The 13,184-nt window shown below is 38.8% G+C and overlaps 1 protein-coding gene across 3 annotated transcripts in view; it reads left to right on the top strand.

The window, feature by feature from the left end:
* GLI3 (GLI family zinc finger 3) overlaps positions 1-12,661 on the top strand; it is a 181,793-nt gene extending 169,132 nt beyond the window's left edge. For 2 of the 3 annotated variants that reach the window (XM_075271223.1, XM_075271225.1), the window contains 5 exons: positions 3,657-3,806; positions 4,713-4,877; positions 6,056-6,346; positions 8,511-8,841; positions 8,989-12,661. In XM_075271223.1, coding sequence (XP_075127324.1) covers positions 3,657-3,806; positions 4,713-4,877; positions 6,056-6,346; positions 8,511-8,841; positions 8,989-11,120 — 3,069 coding nt within the window. In that variant the 3' untranslated portion in view covers positions 11,121-12,661. The remainder of the gene's footprint in view (positions 1-3,656; positions 3,807-4,712; positions 4,878-6,055; positions 6,347-8,510; positions 8,842-8,988) is intronic. The other variant, XM_075271224.1, reaches the window with a different exon arrangement.
* The last annotated feature ends 523 nt before the right edge of the window (positions 12,662-13,184 follow it).

Below are 13,184 nucleotides of genomic sequence, written 5' to 3'. Positions count from 1 at the left end.
CATGGCCCTAAGTCACAATTGCATCTAGAGAATGTATTAAAACATTAATTACCAACCACCCGAATGTTCCTCCAGGAAGAAAAATCAGATTCTTCGTTTCATAAAAAACCCTTGGGCTGTTTTTGAACTTGAGTTACAAGTGTTATATTATGTGCCTGTCTTTGTCTTAAAGAGCTCTTTGAGTTTTTTGTTTTCCAGGATATGTACCCCAGGCAGCAGTCAGATTAAAATATTATACTTATCCCTGTCAGGTTTTTGATTTCATGTAATTAGTGTTTTTGCAACATGTGAATGTGTCTGTACAAAGTAGTCACTTCAGGCAAAGTATTGTATGTATATTATTATTGTTATACTGTAGTTTGTGGAACATATTGGTGCATTGCTCCATCTAGAGGCAATATAGAAGAATAACTACTACACAAGTTTGTGTAAATATATGGTTAAAGTTTGGTTTTTTAAGTATATACAGACAATCTATGTGTATTTCCATTTATTAGAAACCAAAATCGTGCAGTAGTCCATTTTATCATTTACTTTTTAACATACCGTATATACTCGAGTATAAGCCAACCCGAATATAAGCCGAGGCCCCTAATTTTACCACAAAAAACTGGGAAAACTTATTGACTTGAGTATAACCCGAGGGGGGGGAAATGCAGCAGCTACTGGAAAATTTAAAAAATTAAAATGGTCGGCGTTTTTGGGTACAGTAGTTGCTGGGGGAGGGGAGGGGGTGTTTTGGTTGTCTGTCTGCCCCTTCCCTGAGCTTGAGGACTGTTTCCCCCCCCCCCACTTGGAATTCAGTCTGGCTGAATATAGTGTATCTGCAGTGCTCCTATTAACCCCTTCACGACGGAACAGGAGCACTGCAGATACCCTATATTAAGTAGACCGGGTACTGTCAGACACAGGGATACCTAAGGTGTATGTGTTTCACAGTCATTTTCTACTTTTATATGTATTCTAGGGAAAGGAGGGATTTAGAACTTTTATTTACTTTTTTTTTTTTTTATTATATTTTTTTTAAAGCTTCTTTTTTTCACTATTTTATGGGAAATTCTATTGCGGCTGGTCATAGAAAAAAAAAAATTATTTTATTTTTTGCTTGACTTGAGTATAAGCCGAGGGGGACTTTTTCAGCACATAAACTGTGCTGAAAAATCGGCTTAAACTCGAGTATATACAGTAACTGATCTAGAACCTAATAAATACATATTTGTTAAATGATTGTCATACGTACACAACCATAATACTGATCTTTGATATGGCATCCATAGCCTGCTATAGATAGTGTAACACATACACAAACCATATGGTAGCATATGCAGTTTCTATGAATCCATAAAACAGGCCCGTGTGCCAGAGTCTATGAGCTGTGTGCATGAGGTCTAAAGATAATAGATAGCTCAGAGTTCTTTCTAGAGAAGAAAAATCCTATTTGATAAAACAGAATGATTTCTAGGTATTTCCCAGTAAAGTCTGCCTGTTAAGTAAGTGTTTACCAGCTGTATCTGTACCCGGATTGGGGTAGCATGTGAAGTGGCTCTGACACGCTTTAATTCCTAACCTGTTTTGAGGTTGAGTCTGCTGAAAGCTTTGGACTTCGCAATAGTCCCTTTAGGCTTTTGTGAAATGTCATCAACTGTAATTGCTGCTTGACCCATTCCTCCCTCGCAAGGAAACAAGGTTTATGTGTCTTTGTCTGTACAACGCCTGCTGTCATTTCACCGGATTCTGTACAGCTGGAATAGTTGCAGAGATTAGTCCCTGTGGCTTTCTAAACATAAAGCTGCCTGACAACCCTGACCTAGACGTTATTGACACAGTTATACTAGTTTAGAGGTTTACCGTGTCTTGTAGAAAGGTGCGAGCTGAAATACAGTAACCACAGTGGTGTATGGCGAGCTAGAGTTTATATGGCTTGGATGGGAGTCAATAATAATTTATGGTGGCACTTTAAAGACATTGAGAGGAATATTATAAAAAGTGACTGCAATTATACAGTCCCAGGATATCTAGGTAAGGAATGAACTGCCCTGCTCAGAAATACATTAGGAGTTGTTAAAGGAGATCTATCATCACCAAACTGACTTCTCAATCATCTTTATGCTGTTGTAAGGACAGGTAGTGGCATACTGTATATACTATTGTGTGTCAAAGTGCAGTCTTACTACTAAGAAAATTAGCTTTTAATCTGCATGCAAATGACTATTCTGTGCATGGCCATATCTGCCTGAGCACCTGTTTTTGTCTGTGGTTGAGGCACCTCCTGACCTGTATTTACCTTAAGCTGAGTTCATACATAGTTTTTTCGTCAGTATTTTGAAGCCGAATTTGCCTCAAAATCCTGACCAAAAAGACGGCTCCCCTTGAAATCAATGGGAGCAGACCAGTTCTTTTTTTCCGAGAGCCGGAGAGCAAATGGAGTCGGAACAAAAGAAGCAACATGCTCATTCTTCAGGCGGATTCGTGAGGCGTGAAGACACTCCCAACTAGGCCCATTCATTGGGCCTAATTGTGAGCGATGTGCGCAACTGGATTCCGGTGCACGGCAGCGGCATCAAGTCGCAGCTACCCGTTTTTCGGTTCGGAAACTGAGCCGGCCTCAGTTTGCAGACCAAAGAATCCTGCGTGAACGCGGCCTTAGGGAGCAGCACTGGATGGCAAACACAGGTGAGAATGGGTGCCTTAGCAAGCGTGGCTGTGCCCGTACTGGTTAAAAATTATTTTTCTCAGCAGCAAGAAAATTAATGTACGTTTACTATGCCATTAAGAGCCCCTACTATTCTAACGAATTACATCCACACGTTGCACACAGCGCTTTGCACCCAAAGTTTGCAGGGGTTTCCTTCAGACTTTCTGCTTCAATAGGGAAACCGCCGGCGTTTCCGTAGTTATAATTGACATGCTGCGATTTCCAAAACCGCAACGGTTTTGGAAATCACTGTGTCCGCACTGTGTATTTTCCTGCTATGTGAATCCCATCCAATTTGCTGTGACTGTACAACACCACGTTTTTCTTTTCCCATGGCGTTTACTCCAAGTGGGGCCCTGACCAAAAGGAGTTTTCCCATGAAAAGAACTGTATTTAAATTTGCAGAAAATTAAAGGTAAACATTTTTGCAAACATAAATAATTATAAGTTTTGCAGCATTTTAAAGATTTTCTCTACCCATCTTATTAGTGACAGTCTTATGTAGTAGCCAATGAACACGATCATGGATGCAGGAACTTGCTTTGGTCAGAAAGTCGTGTGGGTTTCTGACAAGTCCTAGACCACAGAAAGTTGTTGCATTCATGGTCCTATCCATTGGCAGATTTTTAAGACAATAAATTGGCACCACTACAATAGTTAGAGAAAATCTACTAAAACTAGGAAAAAAATTTCAATTACCGTATTATTTGTAAAAATGTTAAACTTTAAATTGGCTACAAATTGAAATATGATTAAATTCATTGGAATAATAACTAAATATTTAAGGAAATAATCTGTGTAAGATGTGGTACCATTCCAACACAAAATTCTGAAAGTGACGTGCTTTTTCTACTTTTAGTCACATTTCCATTTGAAATGTTTGATTCAGGATCTATTTTTATTTAGCTGCATATCATTATTGTTATTTTTATACTAACCTTCTTTAAACTCTCATTCACAGCATATAAACAACGATCACATACATGGAGAGAAGAAAGAGTTTGTGTGCCGATGGCTGGACTGTTCTAGAGAACAAAAGCCATTTAAGGCTCAGTATATGCTGGTGGTCCACATGAGGCGGCACACAGGGGAGAAGCCACACAAATGCACTGTAAGTAGTGGTGACATCTTCATGAGAATTTTATTTTTTTTAAAATAATTTTTTACTTCTGCAGTAAATGACACATCCCTTAAACTGAGGCCCGAAGTAGTAGGAAACACATCTTTTTTTGTTGCAGATTTTGATGGGTTTTTTTGTTTGTTTTTTTAACCAGATACAGGAGTGGATTGAGCAGAAGGGAGAAGTATAAGAACTTCCTATCTTCCTATATATTTCCCATTCCTTTGGCTCAAAAAAAACCCGCAACAAAATCTTCAACAGAAAACACTGCGTTTCCGCAAGGTGGGGCCTCAGCCTTAGGCTAAAGCCCAACTTTGCGGAAACACAGCTTTTTTGTTGCCAATTTTGCTGCATTTTTTTGAGACAAAGTAAGGGTTGGAAAGAGCAGAAAGTAGCTTCCTATATATTTCCCATTCCTTCTGTCGCCACTACTAGGTTTGGCTCAAAAAACGCAGCAAAAAAAAGTTGCATTCCCGCAACATAGGGTCTCAACCTCTCTACTTTAATACTTTAATATTTTACTTTCAGAATAATCTAAGGTATACTACAGCCTGAGCTAAAAGAAAGAACAATGGAAAGGAGTCTCACTGCCATATTAACTTGCTATAGGGAACACAGATATGTCCAGCTCAGGATACCACAGAATTAGCCAAAGAGAAGAGCCAAGTATTAAAATATAGTTATCAAGCAATAGCACATTTTCCAGCAGTGGCTGCTAGAGGAATAAGGTTCTGCCTACGGGTTTGATACATCTCTTTATTACCTGTGGGATCTCATCTACACAAGAGGTTGTCTAGATGAGACATTAGTACAAAAGTACATTCATACAGGGATTGTCTTGTGAAATGCTACTGGTGTTTACAGTCAAGGTGATGTTAAAACTTTCTTCTTGATTAGTTTGAAGGGTGTTCAAAGGCTTACTCCAGATTAGAAAACTTGAAAACTCACTTGCGATCTCACACTGGAGAGAAACCGTATGTCTGTGAGCATGAGGGCTGCAACAAGGCTTTCTCCAACGCATCAGACAGAGCGAAGCACCAAAACCGAACTCATTCTAATGAGGTAAGTACCTGAATACAAATGTGTCCACCCTTACTGGAGCGTGAAATTTAGTAAAGATCATTAGTTTTTCATTAAATAAGTTATTGCTGTATCATAATGTGAAAGGCTGCAGATCACAACTCAAACACTGGGTGACCACTCATAAAGACATAGGATAGGCATCTTGTGATGCAATAACCCAAAATCACGTTATTTTGAAAAGCGAATCATCTAGTGACTTAGATATCTGGCTGTGTCTAGCCAAGAGGAAAGGTGAGGGAGGATAAATCTGTAGATAAGAAGACATTAACTGTTCTGTTATGTTAAGATAAGAGGTTTGTATAAAAGTATAGCATATATGTATAGTCCATGATAAAAGTGGTCAGAGCAGGGATGTTTCTGACTGTAGACTAGATAATATAGCTAAAGCTTAGACTGAGTGGATCCAGTATGACTTTGTATGGCTTCCATGTTATGACTCAGGCTTTCCATGTTGACTCATTACAATAAAGAGTATTTTTCTGAAATTCCACAATATGTTTTAGGTTTCTACCATGAATTTCCGTGCTAATTTTAATTGTATCATTGCTAAATTCAGTTCCCATGTAGGCTTGTCTGAGTGAATGTTCCTTAGCTTTGCATGCGTGTTCCAGTTTTACAAATATCTTGCTTGCTTCATTAATCAAGTTACAGAAAATGTTCTTCCATCTTCTGCTTTCTTGCAAATGTATCACGCGTGTCCATATAACAGTATGTATACAAAATCTGATGACAAAACAGTTTCATGCACATCCTATATTAAACTGACAGCCAGTATATTCAGGAGGTCTTATAAGAAGTGGGTCACTATGCCAAAATAATATCAGTCTTTTATCATCTACTCTACATAGAGATGAGGTAGGCTCAGTCCATACGAATGCTAAAATAGTAGACTGCTATTCTAACCTGTTAAAAACCTGGACGTTAGCGCCATCTAGCGGTTCTACAATAAAATAGGTATATCGAGCCACTTATTACTCTGTATATTGTTTTCTCTGTATAAAGTTCATTACTGTGTGTATTTAGATGGTTTGGGATTGATTAAAATAATGGCAAAATATGCATAAAGTTTGTATGTTCTCCTGTTTGCAAACTTCATCTGATGTGACATTATTATTACTACAGTTAGTATATTCTCTTTCTCTTTTTCCCCCCCACAGAAACCGTATGTGTGTAAGATCCCTGGCTGCACTAAACGTTACACAGATCCAAGCTCCTTGAGAAAACATGTAAAAACAGTACATGGTCCTGAAGCGCACGTAACAAAGAAACAGCGGGGAGACATCCACCCGAGACCCCCTCCACCACGAGAACCTGGAAGCCATTCACAATCACGGTCGCCAGGCCATCCAATTCAGGGTGCACATGGCGAGCACAAGGACCTCAATAACACTACCTCAAAGCATGAAGAATGCCTCCACGTGAAATCCGTGAAGACTGAAAAGCCAATGGTATGTAGCTTACTCTTTAGATACCATTCTATGTTTTCTATCTCTATTCGTTCCCTGTCACCTTGACATTTAACAACTTACATTCCTTACTAAATATACAGGAAAGGGCAGAGATCTCTACTAATATCTCTATTAATATGGCCTAGTCATATGTTCCATGGACTGGTTTCATACTTTCATAGAGCCTTTCACAGAGGGTATTATTAAACTGCTACACTACCTAGCACAGGGTCTTGGGGTGGGGCTTGTGTACTTGTGTGCCATCTACCCAAAACTACTTCCTCTGTCCCTGACTAGCTAGATACTGTTTTCTGCATCTCCACAGCCGGCTAAAAACCATTTTACAAGCATGGCTGTGCCCAAGTGCTCCATTACATTTAATTTTGGTTTTTAGATGAAATATGAGTTGCCTGAATGCCTTGTTCCTGAAGGAATCCAGAATGTGGGACTTTTTCGCCACTTGGCAACCCATTGTGCACATTCTACATGTACATATTAAAAAAAAGTACATGGTTGTTGTTCCACGGTTTGCATTGTTGGGCGATGCACCCTTTTACACATGACATCTACCTTCACCAAGTGGGGGGTTTTCCTTGTCATCCTTATTTTTTGCTACTGTTTTCCCGTTTCCTCTAGGTAGTGAGAGATTCTTGGCTTGTTGCGTTATTCCATTTTTGTGGAGTGTAACAGAATTTATATTATAGTGTATGAGCATCTCACGTGGTCATACATTATTACCTACATTGTAAATGTAAATGTGAATTTAAACACATGTGTAAAGTATTGTTATAACTTGAATTTACTAATTTAATGTCTTTTCTGTCTGATGTTCTTAATTGTCTCTCTCAACCTTTCTAAGGACAGTGGGTAATAAGGTGAGGGCTAACACTTCTATATATTTGGATCAGACACCCCATTTCCTCATTTCCACTCTATTAACTAGACTAGTTTTACATATGATTTGCTGGTTTTCCTTGTGAAAAGATTTTTTTCTTTCAGTATATTGACCATTGTTTTGTGTTTTTGGCATTGCTTGTTTTTGTGCTTGTTAGTGGTGTGCTATGTGTTTTAACTTCTATGTTCTAGAAAAAGTGTATAAATAGAAAGAATATTTTGAATGTGTTAGAATTGTTGAGATGATAACCATGTGAAAATCTAAGTCGTGTGAACAATTTGTGTTACAATTATGACTGTTTAATAGTTAAAGAGGAGTTTTCACCACCTCCAACAAGTCTTACTCTTTACACCATTTTTATAGCCGCTGTTCCACTGATTCCGGCACAGTTGGAATTTTTTTTTTAGCGCCCACTGTTCCCAAGTAATCATTGCTGTTAGTTTTGGTGCCTGATATACCATTTAGGCTCTGTACTGTCAGGAGGGAGGTGTCAGGCAGGGGCAGACAAGGGGTGTGATTCTGAGCCCTGACAATGGCTGCCTCTGATTGGTGCTCTGAATCACACCCCCTGCCTGACAGTGCCCTTCTGACATTACACACCTTACATAGCACATCAGGCATCAAAACTAACTGTATTTGTTGCTCCAGACTGGTAGGAGCCAAGGAAAAAAATTTCAACTGCTCTGGAATCAGTGGAGGGACACCTATTAATAGATGCTAAAAACCAAAACTGGTGGAGGTGGTGAAAGGTCCTCTTTAAACCAGATCATCACTCTAAAATCTCTTATGTCCTCTGACATTGTCGATATTATATACAGCTAGAAAACTATCAGTGTGCTGAATCCAATGCACCATCAGCTTGCCAGTATACATCCTGGTGCCAAAGATATTGGTGCCGTTATTTTCGTAAGCGCTGACCTTACAGCTCAGTGTCATTGCTAGGCTATGAGGGATACCCACCACCAGACAGTACAAGGCTATGGAAGAGTACCATCAGGGTGTTCTTCACTACCAACTGATGACAATAAGCCGTACGGCCCACCCTTCCGATAGTGCAGCAATTTCAGTGTGGAAACTAACGGCACAAATATATCTTGCACTAGGATACATATCAGCAAAGCCAACAGTGTACTAAATTCAGAACGTGGTAAGCTTTTTAGCGGTATATAACGCTGCTAATGTCAGAGGACATGAAAGGTCTGTGTAAATAATTTTAGGCAAGTTCTTTTTTATATTGTGAACTTATTGGTGTTTATTATTTATGCAAAGCAGACATCTCAGCCAAGCCCTGGTGGTAAGTCTTCATGCAGCAGCGAGCAGTCCCCCAACAGCAACTATACCAACAGTGGGATCGAGCTTACTCTGAATAATGGAGGCAGCATAGGAGACCTCAGCACCCTGGACGATACCCCAATCATGGACTCTACCATTTCCACAGCAACTACAGGACTTGGTTTACAAGGCAGAAGGATCATGACAGGAACCAAATGGATGGAACAAGTCAAAGTAGAACGAATAAAGCAGATTAATGGAGTACTTCCAAGACTGAACCTAGTTCCACCTTCAAAGACACCATCTCTACCACCAATCACTGGAAATGGTATAGTATTATTTTCTTCAACCTTGTATTTCACATGTTAAAATCAGTATTTCAAGGCTTGTTTATTCCTTGGTGTTCTGTTATCCTGTACTTGCTTTATCTTTTCCATTGATGGTGAAACTTACTTTGTCTCTTCTTTCCATCCAGGTTTGCAATTGGGCAGCAACATAAATGTGGGAGGACCCATGGCTGCGCTTCCAAACAGAAATGAACTTTCAAGCACGGACATCACAGTATTGAATATCTTGAACAACAGGAGGGACAGCAATACAAGCACAATCAGTTCTGCTTACTTAAGCAGTCGAAGGTCTTCTGGAATTTCACCATGTTTCTCTAGTCGAAGATCTAGTGAAACTTCCCAGACTGAAGGAAGACTTCAGAATATAAGTGTTGCAGATTCCTATGATCCTATATCCACTGATGCCTCAAGGAGATCCAGTGAATCCAGTCAGTGTGATGGGCTACCCAGCCTCCTCAGTCTCACTCCTGCACAGCAATATCGGTTAAAAGCAAAATATGCTGCTGCTACAGGTGGTCCTCCACCAACACCACTGCCAAACATGGACATGATGAGCCTGAAGACTAGAATGGCATTGCTGGGTGATACTAGAGATAGTAGATTATCTCCTCTTTCTTCATCAAATGTTTCTAGAAGGTGTAGTGATGGTGGGGTAGGCACTTTTGGAAGAAGACATTTCATATCCAATGATCTTCAAGGGAATGCTATGCGAAGAGCAAGTGACCCTGTGAAAATGGTTTCTGCTAACTTATCTACTGGTAGAGTTCAGAGGTTCAACAGCCTAAACAGTATCAGCACCCACGATGTGGCACCGCCTATAGAAAGGCGCAACTTAGCCTTGCAAAACTATACCCGCGGTGTGTATTCTCCATGTCCTCCCAGTATAAGTGAAAATGTTGCTCTGGAGGCCATGATCATGGAAGCAGAAGGGAATTTGGATGACGAAGATTTCTTACCAGATGATATGGTTCAGTACCTTAATTTGCAAAACCAAAACCTGTACGAAAATTCACAAAATAGTGAGTTAGACAAAACGCAAAACAATACAGCAAGGAACATTAACAACTATGACCAATCCCAAATGAATAATAACTCATATACTCAAGCTTTCCAAAATGTGGAGCAGACAGACCAAGTAAATAATAAAAATGATCTTCCTATACAATGGAATGAAGTTACCTCTGGCAGTGCTGAGCACTCCCCTTCCAGAGTTAGGTATGGACACCGTCTAAATACACAACAAAATAGAGCTTTTGGAATGTATAATAATATGATGGTCCAACAGCAAATCATGTCAAAGAGTGGACAGTCGCTGCAAAGAGGATGTCCAAACATGCAAAGCAATCCTCAAGCATTGCAACAAAATCTTAATCTCTACAATACTTCACTATCTATCAAAGATCAACAATACCCAATAACAGCCAGTTCCTACAATCCAGCAAATCGGGGGCAGAAATTTACAGGCAACCATCAGGTTAATAACGTTCAACAGAACATTGTACCATCCATGCAATATACTGAGCAGTCATCCAATACAGTTGATATAGTCCAGAATCAAAATCTTCTAAACCAGGAATATCTACAGCAATTTGCAGCTGAACATATGATCCATGGCATGTATTTCTTAGGAGTGAATCGATCTAACCAGACATCCGTAGATCAAAACAGTCACAGCGTGGAAGCTACACAGACCTTCCTGACAACCTCGCAACCCAATGGTCAGCAAATCAGGAATTACCAGTCGTGTGCAAGCAACCAACAGATTTACAAGGCCAATGGCATTAAAGTAGAAATGCAACCACAGCAACATTGTGCTAATCCACAGAATTATTCAGGTCAGTTCTATGACCAAACCATAGGATACACTCAACAGCGGGTGAAACCGGGCGCTTACGCTATAATAGAAGCCAACTGTCTCCTAGAAGATGGCAGTAATACCAATGCATCTGAGCTTGTTTCACCAGGAGCTAACCAAGTGTCCAGCACAGTCAATAATATTGATGGCAGTAGTTTAGATGGAGTGCAAATTGATTTTGATGCCATTATAGATGATGGGGATCATGCCAGCTTAATTTCAGGAGCCCTGAGCCCTAGCATCATCCAAAACCTGTCACGAAATTCATCACGTCTTACCACACCTCGAGCGTCTCTTACATTCCCAAGCATGCCAGTAAGCACCAGTAATATGGCAATAGGGGACATGAGTTCATTGCTAACCTCACTTGCAGAAGAAAGCAAGTTTCTTGCTGTTATGCAATAGACTGGAGACTAGAACAAACTTCTATCGACAAGAAGGCAACTCATTTTTATATGTATGTACGTGTTTTAGCAATTTTATCCCTAGTAAATGGGATACATTCCAAGTATGTTCCTTTTATGGAATAAAGACTCAAACCCTAAAGTGTTGTAGGGAGAAATAGTCTTCCATTTCAATTATGGATCAGTATTGCCAACACAAAACCATGTTTTTTTGTTTTGTTTTTATTATTATTTTTCTCCAAATGGGTCTATATACATTTTTCCTTAGTGTACGACAACATAACTGTGTAATGTCTGTGCATGTTTGACATGTGAAAAAAAAAAAAGTCTTAATTATGTTAAGTTGTTCTGTTTAGTCAATTAGAAAATCGGTATTGTATAAAGTGTATTGTGTTTGGAAGATCAGACTCATCCATGGTGCTCACATGTTACCTGAACACGCTTGTCCATCTCACATCCTATATGTCCTCACTTAGTTTCTAAAAGCAAAGCTCCTAATTTTACACAGTTACTATAGAAGAGAACTTGTCAATGTTTTTGGAGGTTGCATGAAAAATGGATATGTATTGACGACACATTACAGTTCTTTTGTAAATTGTTGGTTTTTTGTTTATTTTATATGACACCTACAGGATTTTTAATTGATCGTTAACCCAAAAATTTGCAAATATTTCAAGCAATCCGTATGTTTTTCCATGCCATATTTCGAATGGGTCCTAGCAATGACTTTTTGCCATACTTGTATTAGGCCACACCTCTACTGACTGATATTTGTGCTTATGTCTTGATTTGTGAAGAATCCATTTTTTTTGTAGAAAGGGAAGTATCCACTTTTTATTGTTATTGTTACGTGCTTCATGTATGGTACTCTTATATATGGTGGAACAGTACAGTACTTGACTTCAAGTAGCACTGTGGACTTTATTTCCCAAAGAGACTTATATTAGATTTTGTTATCGCTTTACAAAAGGTACTATGTTTTTTTTTTTCCTATTTACTTTGCCTATAGCCTTTTACGTTGTCCACAACATATCAGCATTTTAGAACATTCTTGAAATGTATGTGCCTTATGTTTGTTTTTTGTTTGTTTGTTGTCATTTTTTTTCATGGGGACCAAGAATATTGCCAAACCCATCATCCTAATACAGTTTTCAATCAGAGAATAGCATGCCACTCTATTCATATCCCACACATTGTCTTTACACAACTGCTCATTTTGCGCCTTTGTACGGCGCATCCTGAAAAAAAAAATGTAAGATAGAAATAAGTACTTTTTATTTGTCACTTTTTGGGTTTTTTTTACAAATGTTTTTGTATTGAAATGTGTACTCTTTTTGTTTTCCTTTCATTTTTTTACTGTGTAAATATATTAAAGTGGGTTAGAGATAGGAGTATGGATTTATAGGCCTGCTAGCCATAGTTCAATACAGACATTCAAAAGCTGTGGATCCAATAATCTAAAGCTTTGGACCAGCCCAATGGATCTGTAGCATTATGTACAAAATAAATGTACTTTGTGCTGTCAGAACCACTTAGCTTTTTTGTAACAAAAATTAAAAAAAAAACTCAAAAAAATTCTTACCTTAATAAAAAGAACTTTGTAATTATCTATGTTTGTTACTGACTCCTTTCTAAAACTATACACATAATAAACAATTAAGACAATGCCAAATCAACAAGAAATATTTAAGATGGTGAGTATACTGAAGAAGATGAAGATCTCATGAGTTTCCCAAATTCAGCTCATCTTGACAATAGGCTCTTCAAGAACTACTGGTGTATGGCCATAGACAAGATTTAATACAAATAACAGGAAACCGCTCTAGTTGCTTTTTTGTACAGGGCAATATCAACAGCCATGCAAACCTCCAACCTAAATCTATAGTGCAGGTGAGTATAACCAAGGGCATCTTTGGCCATAACTCAACACGCACTACCACGTGGGACCCCAGAAATCAGGGGGGCACCACAGCAGTGGGTTGCATTATGGCCTTTCTTTTTGAATTATCAATGAGAGATTTTTTTTTTTTTTTTTATCGCAAATGGGTGGGCTTTGCCAATAAAG

The sequence above is a fragment of the Leptodactylus fuscus genome, chromosome 4 (genome assembly GCF_031893055.1).
Source record: "Leptodactylus fuscus isolate aLepFus1 chromosome 4, aLepFus1.hap2, whole genome shotgun sequence".
Lineage (NCBI taxonomy): Eukaryota > Metazoa > Chordata > Amphibia > Anura > Leptodactylidae > Leptodactylus > Leptodactylus fuscus.
Note: the sequence above shows the minus strand (reverse complement) of the source record. Positions and strands in the feature narration are given on the sequence as shown.